At 55.5% G+C, this 19,540-nt stretch overlaps 1 protein-coding gene across 8 annotated transcripts; it reads right to left on the bottom strand.

Annotated features, from left to right (window-relative positions):
- Positions 1 to 5,173: 5,173 nt before the first annotated feature.
- On the bottom strand, positions 5,174 to 18,934 carry LOC135577143 (tropomyosin beta chain-like). 8 transcript variants are annotated; one of them, XM_065044926.1, is made up of 9 exons: positions 18,681 to 18,934; positions 17,912 to 18,037; positions 11,842 to 11,975; positions 10,643 to 10,760; positions 10,483 to 10,553; positions 10,157 to 10,232; positions 9,447 to 9,509; positions 9,086 to 9,155; positions 5,174 to 5,957 (listed from the first exon to the last, which is right to left on the bottom strand). In XM_065044926.1, the coding sequence occupies exons 1-9, from the start codon at positions 18,792 to 18,794 to the stop codon at positions 5,875 to 5,877; spliced, it is 855 nt and encodes a 284-aa protein (XP_064900998.1). In that variant the 5' UTR covers positions 18,795 to 18,934; the 3' UTR covers positions 5,174 to 5,874. The 8 variants fall into 8 exon arrangements, with proteins under 8 accessions (XP_064900998.1, XP_064900995.1, XP_064900997.1 ...); XM_065044923.1 differs by having other exon boundaries at positions 5,174 to 8,751; positions 18,681 to 18,924; XM_065044925.1 differs by lacking the exon at positions 10,157 to 10,232 and adding an exon at positions 9,640 to 9,715 and having other exon boundaries at positions 5,174 to 8,751; positions 18,681 to 18,924.
- Positions 18,935 to 19,540: the final 606 nt, after the last annotated feature.

Genomic DNA, 19,540 nt, shown 5'->3' with positions numbered 1-19,540 from the left:
TGGTCCCCCTGCTTAAATAGTGTCCTAGATATTTGACTTCTTGCTCAACAAACTGGAGTTTGGTCTTTGACACTTTGAGCCCCTGTAGACTAAGGAAATTTAATAATTTAATACTTTCTTGTCTAACCACTTCTTCGTCTTGCCCTGCTAACAAGAGATCATCTACATATTGCACTAGTACCACTTCTGGACTGCGCTCATATCCCTGCAGAATTTGTTCTAAAGCTTGCCCGAACGAGTTAGGTGACTCCGTAAACCCCTGGGGAAGCACAGTCCATCGCAAAGGCAAAATAGTCTCGGCTCTCTTCATCAAGCGGGCAAGCCCAAAAGGCATCCTTTAAATCTATAACACTATACCATTGATCATACGGACCTAATTGACTCAGGAGGGTATACGGGTTGGCCACTACAGGGAATCGACTCACGGTTCTTTTATTCACCTCCCTCAGGTCATGTACTAGTCTCCATTTTAAAGGGGGACATGCAGGGCTCGAGTAGGCCTTTATCTAGTAATCTTTCTATTTCTGGTTTTAATCCCCTTCGGCCCTCTTCGGATACTGGATATTGTTTTACACGAATGGGTATTTCTGGACTAGAAATTTTAACTTTAAAGGGTGTTATGTCCAGCTTCCCTACTGAGTCTTCTGTATACCATACTTCAGGATTAATTTTATTTTCATCTTCCACCCTGAGAGGACATAATCTTATCCGAATTTCTTTCCCCGTTACTTCTAAATTAACACCCAATTCAATCATTAAATCCCGTCCCAAGAGATTATATTCAGCTTCAGGAACTAAAAGTAAATTTCCCGCTCCTATTTTGAAATCGGTTTCAATAACTACTCCTTTTATAACAGGGAGCCAAAATGGCTCTCCCTTTGCCCCAATTACTTGCATAGTGTTGGAAGATATCTCACATCCCTTGGGTAAAGTTTGCATGGTAGATCGTTCTGCTCCAGAATCTACAAGAAATTCAATTTCTTGCTGCTGAGGACCCACTTTTAGTTTTATCAAGGGCTCCGTTCCTTTTTGGGTCCCCAGCAAAAAGAGCCCCTGACACCCCTATTCCGCTTTAAACATTTTCTCATCCGCCATTTTCTTCCTACAGTTCCACAGTAAAAGCATTCTCTCTGCTCACCCCGTTCCATTGCAGTCTTTTCATTAAGGGGTCTTGCCTTAGGAATAGGGCCCCTTATACTGTGCCCTTCGGTCTCTGGATTTCCATTGCTGCTGGGCTGTACCTTCTCTGACTGCTGCAACCATCATTCGTACAGTCCTCCGCTCTTTCTCATCCTCTCTCCTAACATACACTTTCTGAGCTTCCCTCAATAGTTCATCTAACCCACGATTTTGCCAATCTCCTAATTTTTCTACCTTTTTCCTAATATCTATCCAAGATCTAGCTACAAATTGTGTTTTTAACAGCGCCTCTCCCACAGGGGTACTAGGGTCTAACCCCGAATACAATTGTAAGTTTTTCCTGAGCCGTTCCAACCACTCTGTAGGTGTTTCATCTTTCTTTTGGTGTTCACTAAATACCTTGCCAATGTTCTGACCCCTTGGAACAGACTCTCTAATGCCTTGGACTAATATAGTCCGTAGGTCTTGCATATGACCCCCATGTAATGGATCCTGATTGTTCCAGTCAGGTCTTTGCAGCGGCCATTTTGTGACGGCTGCAGGACCTTGCTGATGCTGTTCATCCCAAATCCGCATACCGGCCCTACGGATCATTCCCCTCTCTTCTGCAGTGAACAATATTCCTATTATCGATTGCAACTCGTCCCACGTGTATATGTTGGGCCCTAAAAATTGGTCAACACGCTCCGCTACTCCCAACGGGTCTTCTAGCAAACTCCCCATTTCCTTTTTAAAATCTCTAACATCCCTGGAATTAAGAGGTACCGCCACATAACCCATTCCCACCTGAGGTCCTCCCATTGCGATCTGTCACAGCGGATGTAGTTGCCCCAGTGTTTGCTGTTGCTGTTGTCTAGTCTTGCTAAGCGTGACAGGCCCCGTGGACTGGTTATCATCCGAACCCTCTGGGTTCGGTGCCGAAGGGGGTGTACTAGGGACTGGGCTAGGAACTGGTACCGGGGGTGGCGGTGGTGGTACATAAGGTGGGGGTGTCATTGGGATCTCTTCCTCATGCTGCTTATTTCTCTGGCGGCCATGTTTATCACCCCCCTTTTCTTTTAATGGGTGTAGATTAACCCTAGTCTCTGATCTTATCCATAATAATGCATATTCACTTTCTTCTGAACTAAAAGGCTCCTTTGAATTAACATAAATGTTTAAAGCCTGACAGATCCAGTCCTCAAATGATCCGAAAACTGGCCAATATAGGTGGTCTCTACGGATCTCTTTACCACCCCAAACTTCCATACAATAATTCATCATTTTCGTTTTGCTTTTACCCCGCCTAGAGGGATAATCATCCCAATACTTAATCATTAATCCTAACGGACTATCTGGGGGAATTGGGGGAAGCCTTTCCTGCGGTTGCCCTCCCATGGGAACAGAATGCCTACTTTTCTTCTGTCCCATCTTCTGAGATACCCTCCGCTGTATCTCAGGAATCCCAACCCAGTGGATAACCGGCCTATACTCACGCGTCCTGCGTCTTCACTCGGGTCTTCGTGCACAAAGTTTAAGGGGCTGCCGGCATTTACTTTGCTTATTGCAATTTAGAATGTTCGTTGGTGAAGGATCCGGTGACAAGAGTCCCACAAGGGCCGCTTAAAAAAAGAAGCGGGGCGCCTCCCTTAGAGGGGTTGCCACCGAATATCCTTCATCCGAGTCACGGCACCAAATTGTAATAAATTTTGACTCGAAGTTAACTTGAATAACACAAATTTATTCCCGATGGATTTCAACGCAATAAGCAAAGATGGCGCTGGGCGGCCATGAGATTGGCTTCTCCAATGGTGCACCGGGAAAACTTCTTCCAGCCTTTTTATAGGGTCCCGGGTTGGTTGCTCAGAGTGCCACGTCACTCGTTCTTTCTGCGAATGTGTCCTCTGTTGCCAGGCAGTTAATCTCCTATCTTCTCACCTACCCCTGCCCCCCCCCACCTTTAGAGGATCGAACATTTAAGGCAATTGCATAACAAAGGGCAGGGGCTTCCCGTGTTGCACAAGAACCCCTGAGTGTTTCCTTTTAAGAAGCTTTAATGAACAAACATCTCTAACTCTTAGAATTGTTTATTACACAGGGGACCCATCCTGATAGAAGTGCAGGGCAGGCTTATTTGCAGTGGAGGGCACTGCTCACTGGGACAGGCTCTTGCAGAAGAGGTAGTTTTGCACTCTTGTTCCTTTTGCAGCCAGACAAACTGGAAGGTGCTTTGACCAAACAACAGAAAAACTCAGCTCATGTGCTGTGGAAAAGCAAGGAGGACCTAAGGAGGAGCCCTATCTGCTGGCCATGACAGCTGTGCATTGTCCTTCCTCTCCAGCATGTCCTAGGGAGGGAGGCTGTGGCTCCCGGCAGGTCCTACACCCCAGGAAGACAACCAGAAAATGAGTAGTACCCCATGCGAGGGGAGCCCTTTTCCCTGTAGGAGGTCTTGGAGCCACAAACCAGAGGTGCTGGGCTGGGGGGAGGGCAGTAGGCCAGCAGCACCTGGTCAGGAGAGAGATGCACTCACCACCCTCCTTTTCTAAGCTGAGAGGTGCAGCAAATAAAGAAAAGCAGATAACAGAAGCTATCCCTGCCAGCTGCTCACTGGGGCTATGGTCCAGCTCAGCAAGGAGTCAGCATGAATTATGTTTTCTGGCAGCATGAGGCTGTGCCTTTAGAGGGATATTCACTGGGTAGTGTGAAACAACAGGGCTTGGTGCACATTGTGGAGGGGCCCAAAGGTGAGGGCAGGACTAGATCATTACTTTGGGCATCCTCAGGGAATACAGCCTTTTTTGGTGACAATTATGAGATACATCCTGCCACTCTTTGTGTTGGAGAAAACACAGCAGGCCAGGAGGACACTTACTGAATGCTTTGGAAATTGTTTGTCTACTGCATTAATATTTGCTAGTTTATACAGCTGTCCCTCAGGCAGGCATTCAGCAACTGGTAATAGAAAATGTAACTAGTGCATGGGGTAAGCAGCTAACCACAGACCTGGAGAAGACCCTGGTAAGTAATAGCGTGTACATGTGTGATCATGTTTGTATGCATGCTCAGATGGAATCATGAACATGAACCATGAAACAGACTCCATGAAAAGGTCAAATATGTGCTAGGTCAGCTGAGATAGGGTTAATTTCCACAGGAAGCTGGGGGGATGATACAGGCCCAAAACTAGCCAAAGGGCTGTTCGATACCATATAAGGTCATGTTCAGCTATAAAAGGGGGGCTGGCCAGGGTGGCAGTCTCTGAGTGGGACAGTCCAGGACCTCTCTGTTCTCTCCAGAAGGCGCGATCGGGGCTATTGTGTTTTGGGCACAAGCTGCTGTCCCGGACGGGGGAGATTTCGACACAGGCTGCTGCGGTCGGGAATCCACTTGCAGCTTTGGAGGAGGCAAGCTGCAGTGTCAGGATTGTCACGTGGTGAGATTGCACTGTGTATCCATCACTTTGTATATTCTTTAATTTATTATTGTTGGTTTTTTTGTTTGTTTGTTTTGGGTATTTGTTTTTGTTTTTGTTTTTTTTTTTGCTGTTCCATTAAACTGTTCTTAGCTGAACCCACAAGTTTTTCCTTTTGTTTCCCGATTCTCCTCTCCATCCCACTGGGGGTGGGGGAAGGGGTGAGTGAGCAGCACGTGGTGTTAGTTGCTGGCTGGGGAAGCGCTGAGACTAAACTACAACAAAGACCTTATGGCTTCCTCAAGTTCCAGGCAGGAAACATGCCAATTGTTGAAGGGGACGCACCAATGACATAACTCTACCACTGTGCACTTGAAGAGGATGGTCAGTTTGGACTGAGCTTGAGACTTGAAGGTTTTCCATGCATCCCAAGGAGGTGATGGAGACGTGAGAACACAGCCCAAACCATGCATATTATCACTCCCAGCCCCTCATGGCTGCAGAGGACATCCTTACACGGGCCATACCTGCCCTGGACCCAAGACCCTGCAGAGTCTCTTTGTGCAAACTGGGCATGGAAACCCTTACCACATCTCCCAGTGCCTGTGCCCACTCACAAGGACCAAGCACACCCATCCATTTTGTCAAACTGCTTTAATATTTGGACATGAAGACAGGACAGAGCCAAACAGGCTGTGCACAGGCCCCTCAGTTCCAGAAGGACAGGGAACTGCTGGAGAGGGTCCAGCGTAGGGCAATGAAGATGATTAAGGGAGTGGAGCAGTGGGGAAAGGCTGAGGGAGCTGGGTCTCTTTAGTTTGGAGAAGAGGAGACTGAGGGGGGACCTCATTAATGTTTATAAATATATAAAGGGTGAGTGCCATGAGGATGGAGCCAGGCTCTTCTCGGTGGCCAACAATGATAGGACAAGGGGTAATGGGATCAAGCTGGAACACAAGAGGTTCCGCTTAAATTTGAGAAAAAACTTCTTCTCAGTAAGGGTGACAGAGCACTGGAACAGGCTGCCCAGGGAGGTTGTGGAGTCTCCTTCTCTGGAGACATTCAAAACCCGCCTGGACATGTTCCTGTGCGACCTCACCTAGGCGTTCCTGCTCCAGCAGGGGGATTGGACTAGATGATCTTTTGAGGTCCCTTCCAATCCCAAACATACTGTGATACTGTGAAGACACCCCTGAGCCACAATGTAATGCTGCACAGGCTTCCTTTCTCAATGGGTGTGTGGATTTGGCTGAGATGCAGTTTAGCTGATGACGTCCTGAGTGTGCCAGGGGGGTGCATGTGTGGAGTAGGGAAGGGGGACAGGGGCTCCCTAGGGCAGCTCAGAGGTTGTTCAGCTCCAACAAGGTCTGGTCCAGGACCTGGTGAATGCCCACATTCTCCTCTTTGGCGCTGGCCAGACTCTCTGTGAACACAAGGGACACACAGCCAGCCACACACATGGACACAGACACAGCCCAAGCATACAGAGGCACAGCCAGACCCATGCACACCACACCAAGCACAGACATGCACACACACACACAGACAGACATTTCAGTACAGCACCAGCCTCCAGCTGCTTGGGGCATCCCTGCAGAGCAGAGTCTGCACAAGCAGCCCCACCACTTGCAGGGATGAATCTAGCCACTCCAGGATCTTCCAGGGGCAGCCAGGCCAACTGGGCCAGTCACTCAGGGTGGGCAGTCCCTACTCTTTGGCATTTCCATTCTCCCATGATGCCCCTTTACCAATGGCCAGGCCCTTCACAGCATGGATACTGCTGATAGGTACCTCTCCCTGGCCAGCTGCCAGCATGGTCCTGTCTCTGTGCTCTGCCCACAGCATGTCCTGCCCTGGGGCATCACCACCATCCGGTTGTGGGCTAGCACATAAATCCTTGGCCAGCAAAAGAAGAGAGCCAGTGCCTGCTGCATGACCCATCAGTGCTCCATGAAGAAGAGAGAAAGGCAGGCAGAGAGGACAGCAGATGGAGAAGGAGCAGAGCTCTGCTGGGCAGCCTGCTGCCAAGTCAGTCTCTGGCACTCACTTCAAAACAGCATCTTTCTTCCTTCTAGAGATGGGGATGAGATGAGAGCTCTGCCCACCAAGCCCTGTCTCCCAGCACTCCTGGCCAGGCTCTTCTCCATCCTCCACCCCAGGTTTGGGGCAACAGGCACTGCTGGGTCCCCAGCTCCTGTCCCAGCCCTCCCACCCCACTCCAAGGTGATCCTCCCTGCATAGTTTGGGGTGACCAGAGTGTGGGGGAAGAGGCTGGCCAACAACTCCTGGGACAAGAGGAGGAAGGCAGCGATACAAGCCACTGCATCCCTCCCCAGCAGGGTCAGACTGATGCCAGGGGGAACAGCCATCACTGTGTGGGCATCCCAGGACATTGCAAAAACTCTTGTTCCTCTCCCACAAAAAAAACAATCAGCTCCAGAGGGCTCTCTGTCCCCCCTAAGCAGAGCAGTTACTCCCAGGGGAATAAGCCAAGGCTCCACACACTGCCTAACCCCAGTGGGGAGGGGCTCCCAGCTCTGAGCCACCCTGGCCGAAAGGAGGCAGGGAGAAGGGTCAGCAGCAGCCCGGGTGCAGGAAGCTGGGCTGGAGCCAGGAGTTCTCAGCAGCTCAGCTGTTAAGTTTGGTAAGGATGACCTGAAGCTCATTAGCGAGAATGCATTTTTTTCTGGCCTCCTGCTGAGAAAGCTCTAGAGAAAATGGAGACATCAGTGCAGCAGAGGGAAGAGAAAGGTGAGTTAGTGAAAAGAGACAGTGTTCCCCAAAACCCTTGCTGGAAACCCTGCTGCTGCCCAGCCAGCAGTGGGGAATGACTGGGCTGGCAGGAAGAGGCAGCCAGTCCTGGGGCAGGAACAGGGCAGCAGGTCCATCAGTTTGGGAATAGAGTTGTGGAGTGGGGTAGGATACTGAGGAAGGAGGAGGAAGATGAGGACCAGGGACCCGTTTAGGGACAGGGATCGCTGCTTAAGGGAAGGGTCAGCCCCTTCAGTGTAGGAGGGTGATGCAGGAGAGATGCCAGGGATGAGATTGCTGTTTGTGGGCAATGTCTGGGAATGGGGACAGGGAATGGACAGGATCAGGTCTAACCCCACTATTTTAGTCCAAAAGAATCATGGAAAAGGTGGCACGAGATGAGGAAAGCTGTGTCTGAGAGCCAGGGGGTGGTGGGAGTCATCTATTCCCTGAGCAGAGGCATAAAGGGCCCCATCCCACTAAAACTGGCAGTGTGGGAGCTGCTCGGGGCTCAGCCACAGCCATCCCAGGGGTCCCACAGCTGTGAGATGCCTGCAACCACCTCCTACCACCCAACTGCCAGCACCCACATGAGACAAGCAGAAGATGAGGAACAGAGCAACATGAAGGAAACAAAGGAGAAATGGAGGAAAGAAAAAGCTTTATTGAGACCAATTCAGTAACCCAGAGGGACAGAACAGAAAAGAAAAAGTCATGAAATGCAAACTGAAGAGCAATGTGCAAAGGACAGAAGGGAGGCAGGGGGAAGGGAGGAGAAGGGGTTTGGGGGCTGCGTGCCTGGGGACAGGCTGCCTGCACAGCCAGACACCCCCCATCCCTTGGGCCTAAGCCCTCTGTTTTGGTGGTGGAGGTGCTGCTTCCCCTGTGCAGGTCATCCCCCACCCTGGGCTCAGCAAGCAGAACCAGGGGGCTTTGCTGGGGGGATGTGGGGGGCAGGTGTCCCCCCAGTGCCAGAGCTGTGGAGTCCCTGGTGTTTGTGCTGCCAGGGAGCCGAAGAGGGAGCTACTGAAGCAAAGGGCTCCTGGGCACAGCTCTGTTCCCTGCCGAGCAATGCTAGGGCACAGACCTGGAACTGCATGGACACCATCTGCCCAGTGCATGGAAGTCCTGGGGGTTGTTCGCCTTCCCTGCCAAACACCCCTAAGCACCTACACCTCATCTCCCCACAAATAGGGGTATAGTGGGAACACCCTGGTCCAACTCCTGTCCCAAAAGAGCCAACGCACAGGCACAGACTGGGAAGGACAGAGAGGATAGAGCAGGCAGGGAAAGTAATGGGATGGCTGGGCAGGCAAGCAGCTGAGCTGGGGAGGGGTGAGGCAGGTGTGTGGGGGGAAACAGTGCTGGTGCCCAGTGGGGGGCTCAGAGGGAAGTGATGTCATTAAGCGCATTGTCCAGTTCCTCACTGATGGCTTTGTACTTCATCTTCTGTGCATACACTTCATCTGCAGGTGGGGGATGGGCAGGGGGCAGGAGGTGGAGCAAGGTTGGGGGGTGGGCAATGGAGAGAGAGAGTGGCTGTGAGCAGAGGGTTGAGGGCAGCAAGAACGTGCGGACACAGGTGGTGTAGATGCGGCCCTATTCCCCACCTGAGGGCAGAGCCACAGACCCCAGCAGCTCTGCGCTCCCACACAGGACACCACAGCATCCAGCCTCCCCCCTCCCAGGACCCCTGCCCACCCCCTCACCCTGGCCAAGCCTTGTCAAGCCTCACTAGGGGCACATCCTGGCCAGTGCTCCCCAGGAAAGAGGGACATGGGGCCAGTAAGGACATTTTACCTTCTAGATCATCGATGGTTTTCTCCAGCTTCGCCACAGATCGCTCTGCAAACTCTGCCCGGGTCTCAGCCTGTAGGAGTGCAGGGGGAAGAGGGTGAGCTGCAGGGCACAATGGGGACAGTGCAGGCACTGTACCCCAAATCTGCCCCATCTGTATCTCCCATATCCCCCTCCCATGAGCCCTCCCCTGGGAAAGGCAAGGGACAAGGACCCCATGGACCATGCTGCAGGGCTGCAATTTGGGGAAGGGTGAGAGGACACAAGCATAACCGGGCCAAAGCCCATATGGGCTGTCGAACTTGTGCCTGCATCAATGCAGTGCCAGCCCCTCTCTTGGGGGTCCTGGCCCCACACTCCTTACCTCCTTCAGTTTTTCCCCTAGAAGTTTGATTTCCTCCTCATACTTGTCCTCCTTGGTGGAATACTGCAGAGACAGATGGGTACCCATGAGCCCCACAGGATACCTCTGGCCATCCTTTGCTCCAGTAGGAGACCCCAGCATACCCAAGACCCTGCACACTCTGCCCAGCCCCAGCAGCCCCACTGGGTCCTACCTTGTCAGCCTGGGCCTCCAGGGACTTCAAGTTGTTGGTGACAATTTTCAGCTCCTCCTCTAGGTCACCACATTTACTACATCCCAAGTAGAAGCCACCAGGTGGGAGAGTGGGGCCAAGGGTAGGTGAGAGGGGGGAGCAGAAAGAGCAGGTTCAGGGAAGGAGAAAAGAAAGAGAGAAGTTGAAAGAGAAGAAAACTCAAGCAGCACAGGTGGAGAAGGAGTAGAGCCACTGCAAGTGGAAGCTGCCAGAATGCATCCGTTCCTCATGCCTCCACACACAGACACCTCAGGCCTTGCTGCTGGCCGGGCTCCCACCAGCCCTGCCGAGAAGGAGAGCAGGCACAGAGGGATGGAGGAGCATGCCCAGCCTGCACCTGCCAGAGAGAAAGGTGAGGGGAAGTCGGTGGCAGAGGCAGCAGTGCAGAGAGGAGAGAGGTGGCTCACATGGTTCAAAGAGATAGCAACAGAGAGAGGGAGGGGCTGCTGCATGTTGCCCTGCACCCCTGCCCCAGTACCTCTTCCTCTGAGGCAATGAGGGATTTGAGAGTCTGGTCCATGGTCCGCAGCTCTTCTTCCAATTGTCTCACTCGGCTGGGGTGGAAGAGGGGCACCCCAGGGGGAGGGGACAGCAGAGAACACAGTCAAGGACATGCTGCCAGCAGGCTGGCAACCTCCTGCCCCAAGCCTGTGAGCCCAGGGACCACCCTGAGAGCAGACCCTGCTGTTCCCAGGGAGGGACATCCCTGTCCCCACATGCACACACAGCCACCTCCCACTGCCAGGGACTCAGAGCAAGGACCGCATGGGACCCCCACATACTGCCCTCTGGGAACCCACTCACCTTTCTGCCACCTCTGCCCTCTCCTCCGAGCGTTCCAGCTCTCCCTCAAGGACAACCAGCTTGCGGGCAACCTGTTGATGGCGGCAAGGGGCACAGGGCTGTAGGGAGGCAGCCCCGAGTGCCGCTGGGGAGGTCAGCACTGGGGGAAGGGGGCACACACCTCCTCATATTTGCGGTCAGCCTCCTCCGCTATGTGCTTTGCCTCCTTCAGCTGCATTTCCTGGAGCTCCATCTTCTCCTCATCCTTCATGGCCCTGTTTTCAATGACCTTCATGCCTCTGAGGAAAGCCCAAGCCAGAAGATGTTACTGCTGTGGGTCAAAGTGGCACCTGTACCTCCCACCCACCCAACTGTGACGTAACCCTGACATCCTCCAGCTCCAGAGACCTGGGACACCAGCACTCACTGGCCACTTCATGCAGTAGGGACATGCCAATGGTACCCCAAGGATGCTTCTGTGCACAATTAAAGCAGTGGATCTGACCCCAAGGCCACCTCAGGGCCACGTCCCAGAGAGAGATGTGGCCATGGTTCCTCTCAACCAGGCAGGTCCTGAATCCATCATCCGGAGTGGGTAAAAATGTGTGCAGCCCAGGATGAACCGGCTGCAACCTCCACAAATCAGCCTGATAGTCCAACAACCTTTAGGAAATACTAGAAAACATTCTGTGGCAAAGCCTTTTCCCATTCAGGGGTGATGCTTACAAGCAGGGGGTCACCAAACCCACACAAACACTCATGGCAGGGACTCCCTGCAGACTCTTCCACTCTCGGTCAGATGCTGTTGCTCAAACTGGTCTTTACTAATGGAGGGAAGAACTAATGTAACTGTCAGGAATGCCATGACTTGTCCAGGCATTCCCATACAACCTGAGTGCCCTTGCTTGCATGGCTCCTGCCCAGTAAACCTGCTTGCCACAAGGATGGGGAAACACCCTGCAGGACTTTTTTTTGAATGATGCTGGTTCATTCTTAAAGGTCAACTGCAGTTTCCTCGCACAGAAGTTCCCTCCTGGGCCATTGTTCAGCTCTTGAGCAGAGGAGGCTGCTCTGGGGCAAAAAACAGCCTCTGAGCACCCTCTGGCTTTGGTTACAGACTGATATTTGTATAGTCACCAGATCAAATTTTTCAGGATTTTATGGGTGCCCTGGGAATTACAAAGTGTGCCAAGAACACCCATATCTGGGGGGCTTCTCTGTATTGTGGCTTTGCTCTTTCCCTTTTGAGTCTGCAGGAAAACCAACACAAACCCCATAAGAACACTTCAGGGGTATCTCCAAACCCCACTGCGAAACCAAGGGGGCTGCCTGCAATCAAGGGTAACCCAATGCCACCCTTGCTGTCCCTCCCCATCGCACCTCTCGCTCTCATCAGCTGCCTTCTCAGCCTCTTCCAGCTTCTGCAGGGCAGTGGCCAGGCGCTCCTGGGCTCGATCCAGTTCCTCCTCCACCAGCTGGATGCGGCGGTTCAGAGAAGCCACTTCGGCCTCGGCCTAGGGGAGCAGAAACCCCTTGGTTACCCCCCATGTGACATATATATCTATATATATTAAGAAAAAAGAGAGCAATTTTGGCAGTTACTTTTGCATTCTCTATCCAGAACACCCCTTGGTACTGCACAACAAGCCCGGCTACACATCCCATTGCTTTTCTATAGGGACAACAGGGCTCTCTCCATCCCTAGTGCCCTATTTGATGCTGGCTCCTCCTGGCCATGCAACCCGAACTGGGGATGTGTAGCCCCTCCACTGTGTCCTCACACCTCCAGCTCCCACCTTGGAGAGGGACAAGGTGTTTTTGCCAGGGTAGGGGGGCTGGAGTGGCCATGCCATCATGGGGATGATATTTGGGGTTTGCAGAGTAAAGAGGAAAGAATGCTCTGCGTGGCTTCACTCCTGAAAAGGAGATTGAAGCTGCTTGTGGATTTCCTGTTTACAGAGGCAGTGGAGTGAGCTAGGAGCCTCTTCTGTGGGGAACCCCCCTAGCCCCTCACAATGGGGCAGCCTGAAGCTGAGTGCAGCCCCCTGCAACCCCTCCCCCCCACTTCCCCCCGGCTGATGTACAGCACAGTACTGGGGGCAGTTGAGTGAATCACCCTCAGTAGGCTGGAGCCCGTCTAAGCAGCAGGTGCTGGGGCCTACAGGACCAGGGCTCCTTGCTTTCCCAGGATCCCCACACGCAGGGCCAGGAGCCAAGGCCAGACGGAAACAGTGGCCCTGGCCCCCACCAGCCCCTTGACACCTGGCCCCACACTCTTTCCATCTGGTAAAAGTCTTCTGCCTGCTCAGTCACCACTGCCTCAGCAGCTCCTGGCCCCACCCCCCACCAGAGGGACTGTGAGGAATTAAAACCCAAGATGCAAAGAGATGAGTGGAAATGAGACCTTGCTGCTGGGAGCAGCCCCATGCACCAAGATGCAGGGAAGCATGTGCCAACCCAGGGGATAATGCATCCTCCTGCTTATTCACAGGGTGGAGTAGGCCTGGCCAGCTGAAGCACTTGGCCCAGGCTGGCCTCCTGCTCCAGCACTGGGAATGCTCTGGGGGACGTTGGCCAAGCAGGGGGTCTGTGGGAGCAGTGAGGGGCTGTTACCCTGCATGGCCCTGCTGAGCACCTGTGGTCCCCCATGGTGAGCCAGTAGGGTGAGGACGGGCATAGGTAGCTGGCACAACAGCTGCCTTCACCTGGTGAACACCCTCTTTCTGCAGCTGCAGAAAGGGGCCATTTCCTCCACACATAGCTCGAGTGACAATACCCCAAGTACCACACCCAGCTCTGCCACCTCTGATATAGTGAAGGTGTTAAAGGAGTGGGCATAGGAAAAAGAGAGGAAAAAACCTCACCAGCTCCAATGACAATAAAAGGGCCAAACCAGGAACAAGCTGCAGCCTGGAAATGCTCTTCCACTGCCAGAGTGGAAATTTTGGCACATGGCAGTGCAAAGGGGTGGCTTGTCCCCACAAAGGAAAACACTGGAGAGCCAAAGGCTCTGCAACTGCTATGGCCCAGACCGCAGAGCCTGCTGGAAGCCAGACAAGAGACTGGGTGTGGTATTTTTAGCCGTGCACACAGCTGGCCTTTGAGGGACAGAATCCTTTCCCAGGATCTGCCTGACCCCAAGCAGAGCCAAGGCAGAGCTTTCTGCTGACTGCTCCCCCATGCCCCAAAAACCGGGGAAGCCCTGGGAAGCCCTGCTGCACGGAGCATTCCTACCAAGACCCATGAAGGAGGCAGCCAGAGGAGGCAGCTTGGAGGCAGGGATGCCGCCGCGGCACCTGGATGGTAGCGCCCTCCAGCTCCCCGGGACCTCCCGGCGCTCCGCCTCGGGGGCAACCAGCCCGGCTACCGGGGCGGGGGGGGGGGGGGGGGCAGCCGGGACCATCCCGCGGGGAAGAATGCCGGCGGCGTTGCCAGAGCCGGTGAGGCATCCCGGGAAGCTGCCGGGGCGCCCCCTTCCGTGCCCCCTCCCCAGCACCCCTCCCGCCCTAGGCCTTACCCGCTCCCGGGCCTGCCGCTCGGCATCGGCCTCCCGCTGCAGGTGCTCGGCGCGCTCCTCTGCCTCGTCGGCCACCTGCTGCAGGCACTGTATCTTCTTCTTGACGGCGTCGATGGAGCTGGTGCCGGCCATGGCACGGAGCGACCAGCGGGAAGGCCGCGCCGCCGAGCCCTTTGTGGGATCCGCCCGGCTCGGGCAGGAAACGATCAAGCAGCAGCCGCTCCCGCCGCCCACCCTGCCTCCATCCCTTCCTGATCTTCCTGCTCCTCCTCCTGCTGCCACGGTCTGACCTGGTCCGGCGCTACCCCGAGCAGTCCACAAAGACCCCCAGGAAGGGCGCACGGTGCCCACCTCTAGCAGGCAACAGACGGGGTGCACAGTCCCCCTCCACCCTAAAGAGGATATAGTGTGCCCTCCTGAGCACATAGTCCTCCCCAGGCAGAGGTCACTGTCCCTACACCCCCCAAGGCAAGATGCAGAGTGGCTTCTGGACAGAACACACCATCCCTCCCACACCAGGCAGAGTGCATGATGCCTCCAGGCAAGGTGTATGGTGCCCCACCCCCCCCTCCAGCAGATACACACTGCCCATGGGCAAGGCACATGGTGCCCCCCCCGGATATAGAACAGTCCCCCCCCCCAAGCAGGGCACATGGATTTTCTTCCCCCCCAGACAGGGGTGCACAGTCCTACCAAGCTCCCCTAGAATGATGGAGAGGAGCCCAGGGAATTTGGGGGTACCAGAACCTGGCCTCTACGAGCCCCCATGGACATGGGAGCTATGTACCCATGGGTGCTCCCCAAGCTCTACCCCCTACACCCCCTGTTGCAGAGTCAGAGGGTCATGGGCTTTTGCCCCATAGGGGCCATGGGGCAGAGCCCACTTCTGAGCACCCCCCCAGGGGACCAGTGGCTGGAGCTGCGGGGTACAGCCAGGATCCCAGCAGCTATCCCACTCAGCCCCTTGGTATCCACTTCCCCAAGTGGGGAACTGGCCAGCAACCCCACAGAGACCCATGGGGGCCCCTGCACCCCCCAGCTGCCCCAAGGGCTCTGCCCTATAGGGGAGGCCAGTTACCAGCTTCCCAGCTCTGCATCTTGGCCAGGGCACATGCCCTGATCCATCAGGAAGGGCTGATGCTGGTGGCACTCAATCTTCCCTTAAGGAGCTCTGACAGCTCCCGGGCAGCCCCAGCTGCACTTCACACCTGCCTCCAGGGACACTGATTTCCAGATTGATCCCACCAGCTGCCCTTGTCTTCAGGGTCAGGGGGCCTGAGGGAGATCCAACCACACCACCGGCAGAGCCCTGCAGCCCTTCATCCCCCTGCCAAGCAGTGGCAGAAGAGGTGACACTGCAAGTCCCTTGGTAGCACATGGCCTCAGGCTTGGCTTCAGTCCTGGCTGGTCCTGCACCACCCCCAGCCCAACTTGTGAGTGTCGAGAGTGCTCCCAGGATGGCACGCAGTGCCGGGAGCAGAAAGCGGGGTCCCTGCCAGCAAAGGGGCAGAGATGAGCTGGCTGTGGACAGGAAGGGGGTAGGTTGGGGGGCAGGTTAGGGGGTAGCCGCCTGGCCGGGCTGAGTGTCTCCTGCTCTGGCCCCACCCAGGGATGCAGTCACTTCCCAGCAGAGCCTGGTTCCCTCCCCCTGGCTCAGGGAATCACCAAATAAGAGCAAAGTCTCAGTCGGGGAGAGCAGCTGGGGCGGGAACTTGGGTGAAGCCTTTGGGAACATGGTCTGGAAACTACGGAGTTTCCCTGAGCCCCTGCTGCACCCTGTGGGGTAGCGGAGGATGCGAGGGGCTGGGGGGTGCTGCTCTGGCTAAACCTGCTTTGCCGGCTGCACTGTATCCAGCAGCCCCTGCCAGCATCCTGCTGTGGGCCCCACGAGCTGTCCATCCTGGGGACAAGGAGGTGGTGGGGCCACAGTGGCCTCACAGAGCTGCTGGGAAGGGGCTGCCAGTGTTGCATTTGCACTCCTTAGTGAAGTTCCCGTGGGCTTTGTGCACTGCTACCCCATGCCGGAGGCAGGGCAGTGCCAGAGCACAGGGACATTTATTCTTTTAAGGCATTTGTTGACATTTTTGCTGAGAGCAAGAGCCTGCCTGGATCACTGTGATGGGTCCTGACCTGGCCAAGGGATGGGGACACTCTGTGCTCACAGGCACACACTGTCCTGGCAGCTAAGAGGGGCACAAGGGTCCCCGGGGGGGCAAGTGGGTAGGCTCCAGGGGTCTAACCTGTGCTTTCTTTGCCAGAGCCAGGAACAGTGCTGTGCCTTGTCCTGGGGAGGAGGTAACACCAGCCATGGCACATTCAGGTCCCTGGTGTGGGGACCTGGTGACTCCCAGTGCCCCGCACACAGCACAGCCTGTCCAGGCTTCGTCTTGGCTCCCAGCCCTAACCACAACACCCCCCTGCAGCCAGCCTGCCCTCCCTGACACTGCAGGAGTCCTCCATCTCCATGCCTTCCCTCCTCAGCTGCACCCTGGAGGGGTTGGTGGCTCCTGTCCCCCGTATCTGCTGGGACAGGACTCTCCTTGCCAAAGCCCACAGACTTGCTGAGCCGCTGTGGACCAAGAGCGCAGCAATGCACCCTCCCTGCCCAGGACAGCATTGCATGGCCCGCTGCCAGCAGCAAACTGCTCTGCATCCTGTGGCTGATGTCTGCCCTGTGCCACTGTTTGCCCCTTCCTCCAAGCCCTTCACCAGGGACATCCTGTACATGCTCAGCCAGATCCTGCACTGAGCTTGCCTTGTCCTGAACCAGCATGGATCCAGTCAGACCAGTCCAGACCCCTGCTACACATGGCAGCCGCCCTGCCCAGCTTGACATGCCTGCCCCATGTCAGGATAAATGTGCCCTTCCAGAGGATTTTTAATGTTTAAACTATGTGGTTTAGTATCTAACTAAACTGGGGCAGGTCTGTAGGGTCAGCAAACAATGCTGGGGAGCCCTTCAGCTGCTCTCTGGGGGCTCCAGGCTGCTCCAGGGACTTGTGCTACTGCTACTTGTCCTTGTCTGCTTGCCCCTGTCCTTGGCAGCCACCTCAGAGATTTGACCCATCTCTCCCATTTAGCTCCATAACCCATTTGAGACTGAATTTTTTGTTCTCTGTCCTAAAAAGCCTGGCCATGCCCTGCTGGCTGCAGTCCAGCCAGCTCTCGTTTAGCTTCTCCTCCAGTTTCCAGGGTTGGTTTTCATCAAAGAAGGGCTGGCTATCAAAAGGAGGATTTATTTATAGGGTGTCAAATACCCTGCGTGGCACCGCAGGTCATTATACCCCATTCCTGAGAAGCTCCATGGCTGCACACAGATGCTCCACCCTTCATTCTGGCCAGGTACAAGCCAATTTCAACACCTTCCTAACATCTACCCCTGCAGGATCAATTTCCCAGGAGAAACATCAGTCACAGCACTAAACAAAACTCTTCCTGGCCTTGCTCTTTCCAGGGTACAGGGTGGCACATTGGACCCCAAAATGGCCACAGCCCCCCCATGCACCCCAAACATCCTTCTTCACAGCCAGCTCTCAGCAGCTGGCCATGGGCAAGAGCTTTTTTCATTTCTCTGCTCTTTTTTGCTTTCCTGCCAGTTTAGCAAGCACTGCAGACTTTTTTTCTACAAGCATCGTGGGGGCGTGTGCCCAGGGACTGGTGACACAGCTCAGGACACTTGTCCCCATTAGCTTTGGGGAGCGGGACAGGCAGCTGCCCCATGAAGCTCCAAAAATGACTGAGCAGTGCCTGACACAGCCTTCCTGGCTCCTGCACCCCGAGCAGGATCTGGCCAGCCCCCACCCTGCAACTCAGCTGGGTTCAGTGTCAGCATCGCAGGAATGGTGACATTTTCCATATAAGGCTTCCCTCTTCCTTCACCCCTCTGAGGCCCAGCGCCCATGCAGGGGAGGAGTTGCTGACATGCCTACTTACCTCTGTAGCTTTCTTCTCTGCCTGCTCCAGCTTCTCCTGGGCCTCCTTGACAGACTCAGAGTACTTCTCCACTTCATCCTCTGTGCCCTTCAGCTTCTTCTGTAGGCCCTGCTGTTCCTCCTCCAGCTAGGGAAGGGACAGAGGGTGGGGGTCAGGGGCGATGGTGGTGCTCGCAAGGCTGGGGAGGGGATGGTCAGCCTCCTCCTGTAGTGGCCAAGGTTGGGGGCACAGCAAGAGCATGTAGACATGCTCGCTCTGTTGACTTTGGGGCCACATGTCCTCGAGGAGCCCTTGGTTCCCAAGGCCAGAGCAACCCCCAGTATCCTTGAGCCCAGCAGGGGTAAAGGGGTGGTGGGCTCCCTCCCTATGCAAGGGACTGGAGAGGTCCTGACTGGGGGATACAGCTTCAGGGGGCACCAAGAAGGTTCCCATCTCTGTGGCTGGGGTGGGAGTATGCTGTCCCCAAGGGTGTCCCTGGCAGAGGGGTAGGGAGGTGGCACTGTAGTGTCCAACCGAGACATGGCATGTTTGGGGGGAACTGAGATGAGTGGTCAGGGGCAACAGGCTGGAGTGCTGGCCCCTGGGGATGGACACACAGTAGGGTGAGATCCCTAGGTACAGGCACCCAGTGGGGCAAGATCTCCAGGGCAGAACACCCCTAGGACAGGGGTCCCCATGCTGGACACCTAGCAGAGGCAGGTCCCCAGGGCTGGACACCCTTAAGGCAGGGGTCCCTGGGCAATGCTGGGGGGGTCTGTGGGACACCTACCTGCTTGCAGCGGTCCTCTGCCTGCTTCTTGTCGGACTCTGCCTGCTCGGCGCGGTCGATGGCATTCTCCTTGTCCAGTTTCAGCATCTGCATCTTTTTCTTGATGGCCTCCATGGTGGCGGCAGGCCGGTAGCGGGGCACGGAGCACCGGGGGCGGCGGGAGCACCGGCACTGCGCCCCCCTCCCCGCCGCGCCGCCTAAGAGCCGGGGAGGGGCCGCGCCGGTCGGGGGCCGCCCCGGCACCTCCCCCGCCGCCCGCCAGCACCTTTTAGGGACAGGCTCGCCACCGACCGCCGCACCGAGGGGGACGGGAGGGCGGCACCCCTGGCGGGCACCACTGCAGCCCCGGCGCCGGGTACCTACAGGGGCACCGGGTGAGGGACACCCCGGGGCAATGCACTAGGGAGTCCTCAGTGGCACTGTTAGAGGGACATCCTGGTGGCACCGGGTAAGGGACACCCCGGAGCACTGTGCTAGGGATGCCCCAGGGCACTGTGTGATGGACACCCCAGGACACTGCACTAGGGACACACTAGTGGCACCGTGCTAGGGACATCCCGGGGTATCCCAGAGACACTAGACTAGGACACCCTGGAGCACTTCGGTAGGGGCATTTCTGGTGGCACTTCCCCAGGGACACCCTGTTGCCTCTCACCACTGTGGGAGACATCCAGTGGCTGGTCTTGCACTTGGGACACCCATGGGCTGGCAGTGTGCTGTTACCATGCCCCAGGGACACCACCAGCCATCCACTCACAGGGCCAGAGACCTGCTTTTGCTCTGGTCAGAGCTGTCCCTGTGCTAGAGGACACCGCACAGCTGACACTGTTCTAGGCACACCCTGTCACTGCACCCTGGGG

Source organism: Columba livia, chromosome W (genome assembly GCF_036013475.1).
Source record: "Columba livia isolate bColLiv1 breed racing homer chromosome W, bColLiv1.pat.W.v2, whole genome shotgun sequence".
In the NCBI taxonomy this organism is placed as follows: Eukaryota; Metazoa; Chordata; class Aves; order Columbiformes; family Columbidae; genus Columba; species Columba livia.
Note: the sequence above shows the minus strand (reverse complement) of the source record. Positions and strands in the feature narration are given on the sequence as shown.